The sequence below is a fragment of the Glycine soja genome, chromosome 5 (assembly GCF_004193775.1).
Source record: "Glycine soja cultivar W05 chromosome 5, ASM419377v2, whole genome shotgun sequence".
Lineage (NCBI taxonomy): Eukaryota > Viridiplantae > Streptophyta > Magnoliopsida > Fabales > Fabaceae > Glycine > Glycine soja.
Window position 1 is genome coordinate 39025633 of NC_041006.1, and position 16947 is coordinate 39042579.

A 16947-nucleotide genomic window follows, 5' to 3' on the forward strand; every position below is an offset into this window, starting at 1 on the left:
AATTTATTTGTTTCTTTTTATAAGGTTTTTTAAAAAAATTTAGATGTATTATTTATTATTTTTTATATATATTCTTACTTAATTATTATATTTTCAAATATTAATAAAAAATAGTTAAGTGGATAGAGAAATAATTTTGGAATGATAATATAAATAATTAATAAATTAAATTAGTTATTTTTGTTTAGGGATACCAATTAGTCTTATAATTAGAAATATAGGGAGCATATACTTTCAAAGTTTTTGACAAAAGAGACTTACTAAAAAATTGTATTTTTTATAATTTTTGTTAAACATTTAGACCCGATTATAATCATACCCGATTATGATTATGTTGGTTTGGTTGGATACATAAAAAATTATATAGACTCGATCAAACTTGCAAAATTTTAATTGGATTGGTAATAAATTTAAATAATTTGACTTAATCTGACCTGAATACTCCTAAAAAAATAATAGTTAAAACTAAATTGATAAAATAAAAGTAACAAAATAAAATGAATTCATACTTGAAGAGACTAAAGCCTTTTTTTTTTTTTTACAACTAAAGTCATATTTTAAACAAATAGGTTTTTTTTGTATTTTTTTATCTTTAATATTAAAGAAGTGTGGTTTGTCAGTTTTGGAAACTCTGCAACGTGGGACTAAACCCAAAGAAATTACTACTATTATAGATGGAATGACTGGTAAAACCAACAGGGTCAGTTGGAGTCTCCAGAGTCCGGATATCAACTGTATGATGGGGTGTTTGTTAGAGAACTTGCAAAACATTCATTGATGCTAAATCCTGTAGGAATTTCCTGAAGAGGAAAATTTGGTTGGATGGATGTTGCCGTGTGTTGGTGGTCCTAGTCCCAGTTTAGATAATGGACAATGGCCTAAAGCAATCTTATTCCTTAGAGCGTATTTCTAATGAGATTTTTTGAAAAATTTATTAAGTGAAAAAACTCTTAAGTAAAATGTCTTGAAAAGAAAATGTTTCTAATTGATCACTATACATTACTGACATCAGGAAATAGAATAAGCCTCCACGCAATATTTATTTGGTTGTCATCATAAAAATGGAACATTACTGGCTGGCAGGAATTGCAATTAACGCATGACCACTGATAATTATTTATTAAATGTACAACGACAAAATCTCAGTAAAAGGTTAACAACGGCCACGATGACCGTAGAGCTGATATATAGTGGAAACCCTTCTATAGTTCTATGCCTAGCAAATTGTAGATTTGTTATGCTACAAAGGTCAGAAAAATAAAAACCAATGAGTCACAATGTCTAACTCTAAATACACTTCCTCTTTTGGTTACGGCTGGTTACTCTTCTATTAAACTGGAAGCGAATTACTGATGAAATTGTAGAAGAAAAAATGAAAATATTACCAACACAATTTTTTAATACTTATGTACTCTTTAATATTGAGCTACAGGTTCCAAACTTGCTTAATATTAAAAAAATAAGGATTTTCAAAGCAAGTGCCAGACGAAATTTAATTTAAGAATAAGATTGGAAGAGTGATAAAATGGAAAATATTTATCGTGTTTTTACAAGTTTTTTGGTCAAAACTCATGAGCGCCGTTTAATGGTTACCATCTTTACCTGTAGTTTGATTAACCAAATTTTTAGCTACCATAAGAAGTAACAGAGGAGCATAGCTATTCCTATCCATAATCAAGATCAATAGGTAATAAGTATTTAATATTTATCACCAAATGAACAGAGAAGCATAGCTATTCCTATCCATAATCTTCAGAAAACTAGCGAAAGATTGCACTTGCCCTTAAATGTTAGGCTTTCACACAACAATTGAAGTAGCTGAGGAAGCTCTTCCTTGCCTGTCAGGGAAAATAAATAAATAATGATGTAAAAGATGTGCACCATACGTATATACGACATAATTGAGCATTTTTTTTTTGAAAAGCATAATTGAGCAATATTGATCAGAAACCACAAAGACATTGGGTTGTTTTCTTTTCTTTTCTTTTTTTGATACATTTTATTTGGGCTGTTTTCTATTAGGCTTCTCATAACCACATAAAGGGACATTATCTCTAACAAAATACGAGCAAGCTATATAATGTGTGGCCCTCTTACTATTGAATTGAATAGAATTCAATTGCTCCAAACATCCATCGCATGTGCAACAACTAGAATTGCGTGTTGCCATGGTATCTAGATGATACACAACAATAATTTGGGTCCCACCATAATATTCTCTGTATTGTATGATTTAGTGTATCCTCTTCTTTCTTTGGTGGAAAATGTTTGTATATTTTTTTCACTACATTATTCTTCACTACTTTCTCTCCATATTGTGTTCATTAATATATGGTACAGCTGCTGGAAAAGTAGAAAACCACGGATCTATGTCCCTTGTTCAACATAATCCTATATTATTTTGATCTACTTCATTTTCTTTTCCAGAGTCTCAAAGCATTTCAGTGACGGGGTAGATGGAAGATTGTGTATGTCATTAGTTTATTCAGTAATAATGTTTAATTTATCATGATGAAGATTTGTATGGCTAGGTTCATCCCGAGTCCCAATACTAGAAATGAAAGGAGAATATATATGAAATTAAACTTGAAGAGGAAAAAAAATGATATAAACGATATTTCTTGAAGAGTAACGGAATTTTTTTGGCGAGAAACCCTCTATGTCAACTCGAGTTTTTAAATCCAAATATGAACTAATCGGTGCCTTTTTCTATGTGGAGACAGACAGGTTACTAGTTTGAAAATGTTTGCTAAATGCTCAACAGCTCAAGGTCAAGGAGAGGAGAGAGAAAGAGAAAAAGTCAGAAAGGGAGAGCAAATACCTCTCATCCCGTAGTTTCATACATTAGCTGTACCTACTTACTAGAAAAATGGAATTCATAGGACAACTTTATAATGCACATTTTACAAGTGTGTGTGAGAGAAGTGTAGAATAAGATAACCAAATGTGATAAAAGTGAAGAAAAAAACAACTAAAATAGTGATATGGGAAAAGTGAGTAAGAATAATATTGCTCAAAGGTATATATGTTCATCAACACACTCTTCAATTATATTGAGTTATATTATTTGTAAAACATTTTTTATATATAACATTCATTTATAAATTGGTTAATGTAATTTATACATGTTAATCATATGAAAAGGAGTAGAGGGAAATTAAGAAAGATATTGGAAAAAAAAATATTAAAAGAGATTTCATAATAAATAAAATCTCTCAGAATTTGATTTTTGACCAAGCTTTATTATTATAACATCATTGATTCATAGAACCAATTTCACTTAACAGGATAAGGCTATTATTGTTATATTTTTATAAGAATATTTTTTCATTAATTTATCTGTCATATTAATTGTCTTATGTGAGACTTCTCTCTCTTCTTTCTTGACTTTTTTCTTTTTTATAGAGATCACATATTTTCTTGACTTTCTTTGAGGTATTAAAAATTATACAATTTGTTTATACAAATATAATTTAATTGCAAAAAACATATTTTCATATTAGTATCATTCTTTAAAAGCTAAGACACATCATTTTGGTATTGTGACGTGTGACGACTATACGCGATTTTTTCTTCTCTAACATAGCTAGGACATAACATGAACATAAATGTGGTTAAGAGGAAAACTTCAGTAAATAGCTAGGTCTTCAGGCGAAAATCAATTACTCCAATATAAAATAAAAATGGACACAAACACATTCACGGTCACACAAAGATTGAGTTTATTTTAAACTTCTTAGTAATTTTTAACGAAAATACGATAAGAATGTTTTTGTCTCATACCATCTTTTGATTTTATACCACATGCATCCCCCATCCACCCCATCTTCCACTTCAATTATATATATTCTGGGATCTTTTTAGTTTATTCTTTTTATAATATCATACTGATGAAGATTTGCTGGCTACATATAAACTGTAACTACAATATTTGTGTGGATCAACAGTAATAGTGTTGAAGAGCTTCCCAAAAATAAAGAACAGCGAAGCTTGTGAAGACAAGAATCTTACAGTTGGAGAGTTGGTTTGATGGTAGTGCGGTTGAGGGTGCTCACTGCTGTGGCCAGTGTTGACGCTGCTGGAGGTTGTCGAATCCATGAACTCTTCTTCATTGCCAAGGCTAGCCCTGGATATATTTGTCTTGTTCTGCTTCCTAGTTTCCCGGATCTTTGAGAAATCAAGTGAGTAGTCCGGCACTTGGCCCTTCTGATCCCAGTCCCCAAATTGTGGCACCGATAACCATGGACCATTTTTCTATATATGATTACAACTTAGTCAGCTAATCACAGTAACAAAGGGTTCATAATTTGTAATGAACTTTTTTTTAATATGTAAGAATCTAAAATAATATCAAAAATTTATATTAACTCATGTATTCGACTCAAGTAACTAAACTTGATTCTCTTTCATTTGTAATGAACTTAATGTTAGTTAAAATGTAGCATACAAAACAAAATGTAATTGAAAGATTTAGAATAAGATGGAATATTATTGGTATTATTACTTATTATGAGTTGCTACTAAGTATATGTTTGGATACTTTTCAAAATTATGATGAGTTGAATCAATCTTGATTTTAATCAAATTTAATATTTTTGAATTATTTTTAAAATCATGATAGAATTAATTATAATGTATAAAAATTATGATAAAATTGAAATAATTAGAAGTAATTTCTATTTCTATCAAAATCAATTCTACACTAATCAATTTTGTAAAATCAATTTTATTTAAAATCAATTTTTTTCCCGCAAACACACACTTAGACAGCATAGGAAAATTTACCCAACTATAAAGCAAAACATGGGAAAAGAACGAATCGTAGGGATGAATTTGACTATTTCTTTGCTTTAGAAATTAAGGAGTTTATGATTACTTGTACGACTGTAACACTGTCATCAACGTTTCAAAGCAAATCAAGGTTCCTTCGAGGTTAAAAACAATTGTAGAGAATCTTCATCCTTTTAAAAAGTTTACATAAAACAATAGAAAGAGAAAATGTAATAGTAAAACAAAATGATTAATTTAGCCAAGCTGGAAGGGGAAGCGCATGAATCATGGTACCCGTGTCTCCGTTTAAACCGATTAAAGAAAATACGAAAGAATCAAATCGAAGAAGAAAAATACAACAATTTCTGCAGATGCATGTTGAATAACAGCTATTATTACTTAAATGACCAAAAGTAAATGTTAAATCAGACGAGAAACAAACTACGGATTTAATTTGAAGGCGGATAAAACATGCAATTCTTTAGATAATTTTTGTAGTCTTCTCAGATTAATTAATATTAGAATTTCACCTTTAACAAAGAGAATAGAACCAAAAGCAGGTAAATAATTGCATGTAAGTAAGATTTTCGACCTTTAAACTACGTTAACCAGTAATTAATCTGGTTAAATCCTATCTCCAAGCTACTACCAAGTTTTCACAGAACCTATTAACAATACAAATATATATAATATATCGTTTTCAAAATTAAAGGAGAAGAAGACACTGCGCTCTCTGTTTCTGCTTCAACAAGTAGCATGCAATTTAATCTTCAGATTCGCGATTTAGCGAATTTCACATTGACGCAAACAATACAGCGATTACTTATTTTATGAACCGAACACAGTGTGTGAAGAAGAAGACTAATTAGAGAGAGAGAGAGGGAGAAACTGACCTCTTTACGACGGTCCATGAGAGTGAAACAAACAACAGATAGGAGAATGCGAAAGAAGAGAAAGAAACGAGAGGTCCCCGTTCGTTGGCTATGATGTCAAATACAAAACTTATTCAACAATGCCAATCAATCTCATTGAATTGCTGTAACGTTATATCATGTGTCTTGACCCTTCCATTTTATAAGGAATCTTCATTAAAAATCTAATCAAAAATTATTTTTATTAAAAATCAAACTCAAGTAAGATTTAACTTTAACTTTAAAACATTAAATATTTGTACTTAATCATTGATTGTATCTCCAGTCTTATATACTTACAAAAAAAACAAAGCTGCATTTGCTGTCATTTTTATCAAAGATGTGATACATGTATATTAATTCTCACAATAATTTATATAATATTATTTTATGTATTTATTTATTATATTTCAAAAAAAATTTCTCTTTCTCACTTTTTTCCTAATCTCTCCTCTCCTCTTTGTTGTAAGATTCATTTTACAACTTACAAGTATCATTTCTCTTTTTTTTTTTTTTAATTGAAAACTTTTGTATTGTTTTGTCAGTTCATTTACGAAAATGCCACTCTTGGACACGCTATGCATACCCAACACTGCAGTGTGCACACGACTTTTACACTTATCTTTCGCTTTAGGCTTCGGTGTCTTTTTCTTCTTCTTAGATGTTATCATACCCGTGACGTACGGTTTGGCCTCTCAAAAAATGGAAAATGTCTCCTTAGTTGATAAACAACCAAATCCTGAAAAATATCTTTAAAACAGTAATCTCTTCCAAATAAGGTATTTTTTTGAAGATGATAGTTATCAGCATACTTTCTAAGTTATAGTTAATTAAATATTTGTGAAGATTCTAAAATTATAAAAAAGCTTATTAAAAAAAAGTAATACCCAAAAAAATGATTAATTTTTAATAAATTTCAGTTAATAAAAAAAAATACTAGTATATTAGTAGTATTTTTTTTCTTGAAAATATTTATCACTGGCATGCTTTTGGTTATAAATATTCTTCCTCTATTGTGCTTCAACTTCATGGATTGTAAGTTTGTAAGTATTAAATGTTTCCTACTGTTTGTGCATTGCCAACCACACCCTAATTAGTATAAAGGCATTTCTAGTTCATTAGTTATTATCTTTGCCGGAGAATGAACGACAATAGGTGAATATGATAGGTGTTAATAAATAATGATCAGCGAATACTAATGATTGTTATATATTGTTTTCGATTGCATATTTTTTAATCATATAAAAATTACGTTAATTTTTTAAAAGTCCGTGTCATTACTCAATTGGCAGATTCATTTTTATATATAGTTTTAGTTCCGCGGGTTTTGAGATTTTCCTTCTCCTGTCAACAATAGTTATCAAGAGACGTTAATCATTAAAAAAAAAACTATAAGTTTAAATGAAATATGAATGGCCAGTTAGCCTGAAAAATATATTATTCTCTTTAGTGGGAGAGAGACATGAGATTGGACTCCTCGAGTAAACGAAGAGGATTCGGACTCCACATAGTCATTTGTGCTCAATGACCAAAATAACTGGTAGGATTTCTCTCTTTTTTTTGCTTTGATTTTTATTTTCTGTTTTTTCTTTTTTTTACTCTTCTTTTTGGGTATGCAACTGAAGGTTTTGTGGGGGTTTGGTTCTGGCAGCGGCTTGACATTGAGCAGTGAAGTGTAGCCATGGGTGGTGGGAGCTACCTCAAGCCATCTCCCCAATAGAAAATAAAACTCGTTAGAGGTTGCGATTAAAAATCCACACTATGTTAAAAATAATTCTTTTATATATGTGTGTTAGTGGCATTTAATAACATAGACTTGGCAAAATTTGAGTGATTGTCTAACTCTAGAGACAAAAAGTACAAATAAGCCAAAACTATAATGGAATGCAAAATAGATCATGGAACTTTTGCTTCATGAAATCCATAATTTCATATCATTATTTTAAAAGACTAATTGAAGAAAGAACTTTGTTCATTAAATTACCATCCACAACTTGTATAATTTTCTTAAATCAATTAAACATATGTTGCAATTATTAGGTTCTTGTTATCTATTCTTTAGTATTAGAAATTAATGCTTTCCAGCTTCTTTTTTTCTTTTCTTTTCTCATTCTTCCAACCAAGCATTTGGCCGAAAGTGGGAACAGTGTAAGAAACACAGAAAATATGTTAATATAAATAAATTGTTTCATATAGAGATAGCTATCTCCAAATTAAGCAACAGCCATACAATTTCGATTAAATATAACCCCCCGAAAAATTAAAGTTCTGCTTTAGACTCATGCTCAGAGTGAGAACTCTCCTTCACCTTTTCTGTTGTCTTATGAATTGCTTCTTCAACTACTTTTGCTGCTCCTTCAGCACTCTCCTCAACCGTCTCTTTGCTTTTGCCAAAAATCTTCTCAACTGCTTCTTTGAACGTTCCTTTGGAACCATCATATTCTACCCATCCCGTACCCCTGAAACTGAGAAGAAGAAAAATACATAATTGCTACTTATATGGAAATATGAGGTCGTGGCTGTACCAGTTTTTGGGAGGGTGGGTTGTGGAGACAAGTTCAGATTTTGGGAAGATTCATGGGCAGGCAATGACAGAACACTAATGGCAAAATACCCTAGACTGTACCAGGTTTCAAATCAACAACAGCAAACCATCAACTGTATGGGAGGGCATAATGCTGCAGGGTGGGACTGGAACTTTAGCTGGAGGAGACCCCTTTTCGAAAATGAGATTGCTATGGCGGCTGATTTTCTAGAGGAGACAGCACAGCTAACAATTCACCAAAATACTACAGATTCATGGATATGAAAGGCTGACCCGAGTGGGAATTTTCTAGCAAAAACAGTGTATCAGCTACTGCTGACAGAAAAAAGGGGAGAAAATGAAGATTGGACCTTCGTGAATCTTTGGAAGCTTAAGATTCCATCCAATGCAGCCGTGTTCGCTTGGAGGCTCATTAGAGACCGATTACCAACTAAAATCAACCTGAGAAGTAGACAAGTGAAGTTAAATGACCCAAGGTGCCTTCTATGCAACACCTCGGAGGAGAATACAGCACATCTATTTTTCAACTGCAACAAAACCCTCCCTTTATGGTGGGAGTCTTTGCAATGGGTAAACATAAGGGGTGTATTCCCAAAAAATCCTAAGGACCATTTTCTATAACATGTAAGTGGGTCTCCTATTGGAACTAAAGCAATAAGATGGAAGTGTTGATGGGTAGCGCTAACATGGATCATTTGGAAGCATCGAAATGGAGTGATCTTTGCTAACCAAACCTTGGAAGGAAGTAAAGTGATGGAAGATGCAATTTTTCTACTATGGACATGGCTTAAACTTATGGAGAAGGGTTTCACCCTACATTTCAATCACTGGTCCTCTCATCTCACAGCAGCTTTTTGTAATTAGGAAAGGATGGTAACTGCAGTAACATAAGTAATTAGTGTAGGGAAAATGTATTTTATTTCCTCGGGTTCAGCTTGGTTCTTAGCATTCAGAACCAGCTGTTAATCCACTCCCATTATGTATCTACAGTACCTTTGGTACTCATTTATATATATATATATATATTACTTATTTTTGCTGAGAAAAAATATATATAGAAATATGAATGATAACTAAAAAATTTAAATGTTTTTTATTCCCAAAAATATCATAACTTTTTGTTTGTCACTAAAATTTTTATTCATTTTTAATTCTTATATTGAACAAAGTGTCATTCAGGCCCCGGAGACAATAGGGATTATTTTTTATTTAAAAATAAAAATATTTACTATCATACATATGAAAATAAATATAAAACAAAATGAAATATCTAATAAAAAAAGTATAAAAGGAACAAAATATAAAAATTAATAATAACTAAAAAATTAAAAGCAGAGGGGTCGAAGTAAAAAACCAGAAGGTGCAAAAAATAACAACACTATCTATATTCTTAGGTTTCTCTCAAACTCATTGCACCCCCCTCAAGATAACATGGGTCCCGATTGCAAAATGTTGTAGTTTTAATATCTTTTTATACATGTTTTTAAATCACAACGAGAGACTAAAACTACATCATTTAATTAATTATAAAAATTAAAAATGAATAATTTTTTTACAAGAACAAGAAACATGCATATTCAACCTTGTGAATAAGAAAAGAAATGCGTTATGGGTTTGTAACAGGAAGAACCTCTTAATTAACTTACTCCAAATTTGGTGGAGAAAACTGCATTTGCAGATCATGTATGACAGTTTTGATTTTCTCCCAGGAGCTTTGATGTGACTTTCTGAGTAGAGAAACGGTATCCATCAACATCTTAGAAAGAAGTGGTTTTTCTGGGTGGCCTTGAGCAACATTTTGGCCACCTTTTTCATGATCAGGAGTTGCACGTTGGAATTGGAGAATAATTAGGACGCAGAAAAGAAGAAAGAATAGAATCGTTCTGCTGAATTTATCCATGTTAATCAGTAACAGATTTATTATTCGAGCTAGGTTAGAGAAGAGGGATGCCTATTAGGTATTTTGGCTGATTTGGTTGTTCGTAGTTCGCCGATCTCTCGACGTTGAACACGTTCTACTACGTGGGGCTCGCTTCTTGCATGTAGTGGTCCATGTCCATATATACTTGAATATTTCAAAATTCAAACATTTTTATTATTTCTTCAAAAATAAAGAGAAATAAAAACTAACAAGTAACAATGGAAGAAATAAAAGTTGTGGACAATTTTATTTCTGGTGGTTCCATACATAGGGTAAGAAATCTTTTGGCACGAAATTAATGCGGAACAACATGCATGCTTTTATCTTAGAATTTAATTAGAATATACTAATAGGTAAAAATAAAATAAAAATGTTGTAATCTAATTAAACAGTGTCATATATTTATTTTGAAAACCATATATAGAGTAATTTCTAATTAATTAATAAAAAAATATTTACGAGGACAATATTTCAAGATTAATTAAACCATAGAAGAACAATATTAGATCTAACAAATGAAATATATTAAAATATATCATTTAATAAATTTTTATATTATAGCAAGTTTAATTTTAATGCACTATTGGTATAAATATTTTCATTGTCGAGTAATTAAAAATTATTCTAGTAGATATAATTTTTAAATAACTATTACAAAAACCAATCATTTTAATCAAATAAAAATTTATATTTAAATAAAAATATAAATTTATACTTTCAGTATTTCAACTACTAGAAGGATTAAATTATATTTATGTAACATTGATATTTATTACATTATTTTATAATTTTTAATTGGATAATATTTTCTTAAAATTTATCACTGGATTGAAAGTTTCTTTCACATAAATTATATATACTAAATTTCATATTAAATAAATTAAAATCAACGTAATATATAAATTTCAAAATATATTCAAATATGAATAATTTGATTCTTCTTTTTGTTGTTTAATTTTAATAAAATTTGATACAAATGATCTTAATTATATATAATTATAATTTGAATTAAGAAAAATCACACTCTTTTTTACACTTAATTCTTTTGTTGTTGAGATCTCATGGAAAAAGTCACTGGCATAAGACATGATTTAAATCTTTTTTAAAGTATGCCTGACAAGATAGATTATTAGATAGGCTAAGACTTCTAATGTATTTAACAATTCTATTTCTTAAAATCATGGTGGTATCCAAAAAAAAAAGTAAAATTTGTTGTTTTGCATTCACCGTAAAAAAATAATAAATTATTACCATGAATCTAATCTAATCACACTATTTTACTTACCCATAATTCCATTCCAACCAATCTTTATGTGAAAGGTACTTAGTTTTCAATTTATGGAAAACAATTAAATAACACTCAATTAAGCATTATATAAAAATTAGTCAAGACTATTATAATCTTTGAACATCCAATAATCTCCACGAAAAATATTCAGCTTGACACTACTCTTACACTCCTGAGACCTAAAGGCCAATTTGTATAAATATTCAAACTCAATTTTAAAAGAAAAACCCAATTTACGGGATAACATCAACGGTTTTATCAAAGTGGAATCCTTCTTATTTGGAGAGTGTTGTTAGCCATAATACTGTTGAGTGCTGATAGTTTCAATGGCAGGAAAAAAAAGTATGATATAAAAGAATCAAGTACGTATCATTTAAATTCTCCCCAAACTTTGAACAAGTAGCTCCTCCGTCTACTGAGAAAGCCTCTTAAAAACGAATGAATCAATGGACAAGTTACAATAGGAACAAAGAATTTAAACAAGCATATAACTTTGTTCCATGCAAGTATACATTCATGTATTAGCAATGACTAATTACCAAATACACAGATCTTCAGACATTAATATCTGATCGCTTTGTTCTCGCCACAGTACTGATTTCTGAGGAGCCTGACAAGGAAAATCTAGGGAAACTATAGTTTTCCGACACCGAAACTGGCTGTTGAGGATAGAGTGTGGGTGGTGGTGTTAGATTGCGTTGTGCTGGAAGTGGCGGAAGCATGTTATACTTGTAAGGATCACTGCTTAGACTGCAATCAACAATGAACTTTGTAAGGAGTGGCACAAAACAAGCTGAAAAAGAGCAAACACTTGCACGCACTATGATGAATTGATAATGAAATAAGCAAGTATTATAATATAATTCCATCACCCAGCTACCTAGGATTGGCCCATAATCTTACAACTACCATCCAATACAATGATCTGGAATTTTTTTCAACCCAAGGAGCCAAACCCAAAATTGCATCTATGCATAAGCCTTTCCATAGAGGCAAAATATGATCAAGAAGGCATCTTCCAGCCAAAGAAATTGTTGGTACGGTGGTGATGATAAAAGCACAGCAGCATGCCAGGTCCAAAATGATTTTAGAAGACAAGTAGAAAATACCTTGTATCATAAGATTGATCATCTTCTGTGAAATTTTCATCTATACGCTGAGCTTGTCTCTGAACAGAAGGAATGGACCATGCTGGTGAAGGTATTTGTATTTCATCTGAGAAATATCTTCTCCTGATCAACTGAAAGGAGATGTACCACAAAAACTTAGATGAAAACCCATACATAAAAAATAAAAAAGACAGAGCTCAAAGACCATACTGACCATGCGGAAAAATTTCACCACAGCCTCCTTGTCATGCCTTGCTTCTTTGGCAGCCTGTAGATGCCCGACATAAAAATCACAACCGTTATCAGAAGAATGAATTGGATGGCAACTATTCAACAGAATGCAAAAACAGGGCAGATCTCTGCATCCAATTTTATAAGACATGATTTGTCACTTCATTGGCACAACCGGTATTTCGGTTTAGAATGACAACATGAGAAATAAAGATTCTCAGACAGTATAGCATCTCCAGTCTAACATTTTCTAAAGCACAGCACAGTGGGCAATGGCTAAGCTAAATTCATTATTCATACTGAGTGGCTCAAAGAAATATGCATTGATAAGCTTCAAGATCAGTTAAGATAAAATGTTTAATGGTTAGCCTCTCAATTTTGAAAATGAATGAAAGCTGAAAATTCTGCTTTTAATCAATATAGATGGCACCAAAGTGAAATGTGAAGTTTCAATGCAGGTCATCCATAATATTCAGTGTGCCTGACAGGGAAAAAGAAGGATATAGATGCAATATTAACTTGTTCTGAATTTTGAAAAGGGGGCAGTAAGGAGAAGCTTTTTTTATGGTTCTCATTAAATCCCATCCCCTTCCATCAGCTAAAATACTCTTTCATATACAGTGATATGGTCAGACACAAAAAAAAAATGTGGAAAATATTCAAGTGTAACACACATTGTATTTGAAAAGCAACAGCTAGCTTTAAAGTACAAAACAAGCAAAACTAAAAATTGCTACTTGCTAGTAGTTGAAACTCCCTAGTAATTAGCATTAACATCGGATTTATTCAAATTGACCTGAATACGACATACTAATTCACATGAGGGTAGCATATTATCTCAAGCATTGAAAGTGGTGCAAAACAAATTTTCAAGACTGACAATTTTTTAGTTGAGACACTTACAGCAATAAGGCCACCATTACCAGGAAAACTCTCAGTCAAAGGAAGCTCCTCACTGGAAGGAAGCAAACCCTGCTTCTCAACCCATTGGCGTGCAACATCAACAAGATTCCCACTGCTTCCTCTTGTACCCTCTTTCGCAGCAATATCAGCTTTATTACCAATAAAAATATATGGAACAGGAAGGCCACCAGGACCACCAGATCCCAAAGGAGCTGAAAATGTCCCAGTTGCAGCAATCTCAGCTGCCCACTTCTGCAAGCTAGTCTTTGTTCTTCTTTGTGAAAGATCATGAACAAAAATTACACCTGCAAACGAAGTCAAAACAAGGTTTCAAAGTTTAAAATATCAGACAGCCAACTCTCTAATATGCACTGACTGTTACTAATTTTAATTGTCAAAAGTTCCAGAATACCCAAATTCCATTAATTAAGAGACTAATGCAATTATCCAGAATAGTGGTAATTAAGATAATTTGCAGATAAATGAAGTTTAGAGTTTGGACAGCCAAATCTGCATGATTTCTTATTGCAGATTTAAAATATTTTTGCTAAATGTTCCGTTACAAAATTATTTTATTTTCAGTATGCAAGGCTTGAAAAAGAGAAACCAAGGATATATGTAGTGACTGTTTAAATATTGGAAATCCTCTTCCTCATTTTCTTTCCCCCTTGGTTACAAATCTTGACCCTTCGTTTTGTAGACTGCCACATGATTAAATTGATTATACACAACTACTTCATGGAATATAAGTAATAATACATTTTAGAAAACTAAAATAATGGAGTTTTTTTTAACTCACCATTAATCTGCGAATAAAACAGAGACCGACAATCTTTGTACCGTTCATGTCCTGAGACATCCCACAGTTCAACGAAGAAATCTCTCTCAGAATCACCCTTAAGACTACTGGAAGAGCTGCCTGAATTTCCATAAGTAATATGCTGGAAAAAGAAACAGGAAATTTGATGAAGACTACGGTACAGAAACAATGTATACTCATGTAACCATAGAAGGGGGGGGGGGGCGGGGTATTTACCTTCACATCAACTGAACAACCAATTGTTTGAGGAGGGCGAGCAATTGGAGAACCTTTTACAATCAGGTTAACTAAAGAAGTCTTCCCAACACCTGCAAGGATGAGAAAATATCACAAATATGCAACTACAATATCTCTGAAAAATGTTCACAAAGGTGCAAGCAATCACAAGCTCAGAATTTGTTTTTTCTTTCATCATTTAACTATAGTTGACCAATGCACATCCAGGCTTATGAAGTTTAGAGATGGGAAGTACCACCAATTATGTCCAAAGACCGACAACTTATGGGCCTGTTTGGTTTAAGGAAATGTTTTCTACCTCTATTCTATCTTTTCTTTTAACTAATTACAAACCACAACCTTGGTTTCAGTTTGTTTCTGGTGTTTGAAAATTTGTACTAGAAATGGTGAAAACAACATTTTAGTACTAGGTGAAAACAAGAAACAAAAGTGAAAAGAGGCAACATTTATAATTATTATTAAAAATATAATGTAGAAACAGAAAACCAGCAACTTAACAGTAGCAATGGAATATGTCAGCAATCTAACCAATAAGAAAGTCTATGTTAAGCTTGCTAGGGATGGCAGTTAGTTAGACAGGGAGGTTACAGGGGGATGGAATTGAATAATAGAACAAAGAGGAGAAGGGCAGAAGAGAGAGGACACATTTTGGGCTAGTTAGTTAGTGAAAGGGGAGGGTCTGGACTCTCGAACTCTCAGTGATTTCCACCTTTCAATAAAGATTTCCATTTGTATCTCTATATTCTGAGTCAGATCTTACAGAATACTAAGCAAGAGATATTTCCATCCTCAACCTATTAAACAACATTAGATTTTTATTTCCTTTCACGCAGAGTTGATTTATATAAACAGGTTTTACTTAAGATTTACTGCATGTACTACAGTCTATCAAAAATGAGGAAGCTCATCATTCACTCAGTTCCTGATCTTTACTGTTTCAGTTAAATAATATAACATAAAAAAATATAGCCTTCTGTTGCTCTCAATCATTAGGACTGAGTATGTCCTTAAGATGATATTTAAAAATATATTAATTGTAATCCAATTATGCTCGCACCAATTAATAGTAGAACTACAATCCAAATAATAATCCAAACTTTGTGGAGTCAAAGACCGCCAATATTTGAAGTTGTCCCACTATCCTTGAATACTTGATTCCGAATAACTTTGAAAGCTCACGCATACACACCTCAAAAGTATGTCCAAATATATTGTCAAACTAATTCGGGACAAACTCGCATCAGCCGTAAGGTTTCTCAGCAATCTCCACCATATTCCTAGTTGTTTCTCTTACATTAAGATCACAATCCTCTTAAAGCAGCCTACGTAAATCAATTCTCTAAACCACAGACCAAAAGGCAATAACTATCAACAAAATCATTTCAAATTGAAAATCCATAACCTTACGCACAACACCCCACATGGCAGCTAATATCATTAACATAACTCTTAGAGCTCCCATTGAGTGTTATAATAACGGTATAACAACAATGATTACTTTTCTCAGCCCCCCAATCTTTACAGTACAACCTCCCGCATTCAATCAACTTCACTTTTCTCCACACCTCACAATCACAAAATCTCCCAGTATTCCCACTGGAAACTCAATAAAAATTCAAGCCACAATTAAATGTGTATCTATGCAAACATTTTAATGCAATAAGATTATCATATATGACTTTAAAATTAAATGAACAGCAGTGGACACCCTAGTAGTGCAAACAAGTTTTACTCTAAAAAATTAAAAGACATAAAATAAAATTGGTAACAGAAAGACGCACGCACCAGAATCACCAACAACGAGGACTCTGACCAGGCCACATAGGACCCCACCGTTCAACTCTTTGTTCTCTCTCTCACGGTCCCTCCAGAACATGATTCCTTCAACACCGACGATAACTCAAAACACGCCTTCACTACGATACACCCACATATACGCACTCATCAGGTTCCAAAACCCTCACGTGAGATCAGAGCGAGAACTTCACGTTCCGGGAGAAAATGGGAAACGAAAAATAGAAAGCGGGAAAACCGAATCGACGACGGATCTGGTGAGTTTGGGATGCGGTGAACGATAAAGAGAAAAGGATTCGAACGAAGATTTGATTTGATTGGGTTGGGAGGGGTGTGTAGTGTCTTGAAATGGTTTTGGGATGATGGTATGGTGGCAGAAATTTGAAGGGATGAACGAACATGCCATCTCTCGCTACTC

The 16947-nt window shown here is 32.2% G+C and overlaps 3 protein-coding genes across 3 annotated transcripts; all 3 read right to left on the bottom strand.

Annotated features, from left to right (window-relative positions):
• Window positions 1–1491: 1491 nt before the first annotated feature.
• Window positions 1492–5944, bottom strand: LOC114413166. The gene is made up of 3 exons (XM_028377400.1): window positions 5664–5944; window positions 4012–4254; window positions 1492–1838 (listed from the first exon to the last, which is right to left on the bottom strand). Exons 1-3 carry the CDS (start codon window positions 5679–5681, stop codon window positions 1791–1793), a joined length of 309 nt encoding a protein of 102 aa, XP_028233201.1. The 5' UTR covers window positions 5682–5944; the 3' UTR covers window positions 1492–1790.
• A 1892-nt stretch (window positions 5945–7836) lies between these two features.
• Window positions 7837–10236, bottom strand: LOC114413168. Its single transcript, XM_028377401.1, has 2 exons — window positions 9873–10236; window positions 7837–8146 (listed from the first exon to the last, which is right to left on the bottom strand). Exons 1-2 carry the CDS (start codon window positions 10124–10126, stop codon window positions 7942–7944), a joined length of 459 nt encoding a protein of 152 aa, XP_028233202.1. The 5' UTR covers window positions 10127–10236; the 3' UTR covers window positions 7837–7941.
• Window positions 10237–11762: 1526 nt separating this feature from the next.
• LOC114413169 (small GTPase LIP1-like) lies at window positions 11763–16924 on the bottom strand. Its single transcript, XM_028377402.1, has 7 exons — window positions 16521–16924; window positions 14715–14806; window positions 14478–14619; window positions 13679–13983; window positions 12759–12812; window positions 12545–12675; window positions 11763–12185 (listed from the first exon to the last, which is right to left on the bottom strand). The coding sequence occupies exons 1-7, from the start codon at window positions 16609–16611 to the stop codon at window positions 11990–11992; spliced, it is 1011 nt and encodes a 336-aa protein (XP_028233203.1). The 5' UTR covers window positions 16612–16924; the 3' UTR covers window positions 11763–11989.
• Window positions 16925–16947: the final 23 nt, after the last annotated feature.

Coding starts and splice junctions, on each gene's coding strand:
- LOC114413166 (XM_028377400.1), bottom strand. Junction 1,839..4,011: donor ATCAAACCAACTCTCCAACT/GTAAGATTCTTG, acceptor TTTCCCTGACAG/GCAAGGAAGAGCTTCCTCAG.
- LOC114413168 (XM_028377401.1), bottom strand. CDS start 10,126: ATGGATAAATTCAGCAGAACGATTCTATTCTTTCTTCTTTTCTGCGTC. Junction 8,147..9,872: donor TTTTCTCCACCAAATTTGGA/GTAAGTTAATTA, acceptor TCTTCTTCTCAG/TTTCAGGGGTACGGGATGGG.
- LOC114413169 (XM_028377402.1), bottom strand. CDS start 16,611: ATGTTCTGGAGGGACCGTGAGAGAGAGAACAAAGAGTTGAACGGTGGG. Junction 14,807..16,520: donor CCTCGTTGTTGGTGATTCTG/GTGCGTGCGTCT, acceptor TCATCCTTGCAG/GTGTTGGGAAGACTTCTTTA. Junction 13,984..14,477: donor GTTTTATTCGCAGATTAATG/GTGAGTTAAAAA, acceptor CTTCGTTTGCAG/GTGTAATTTTTGTTCATGAT.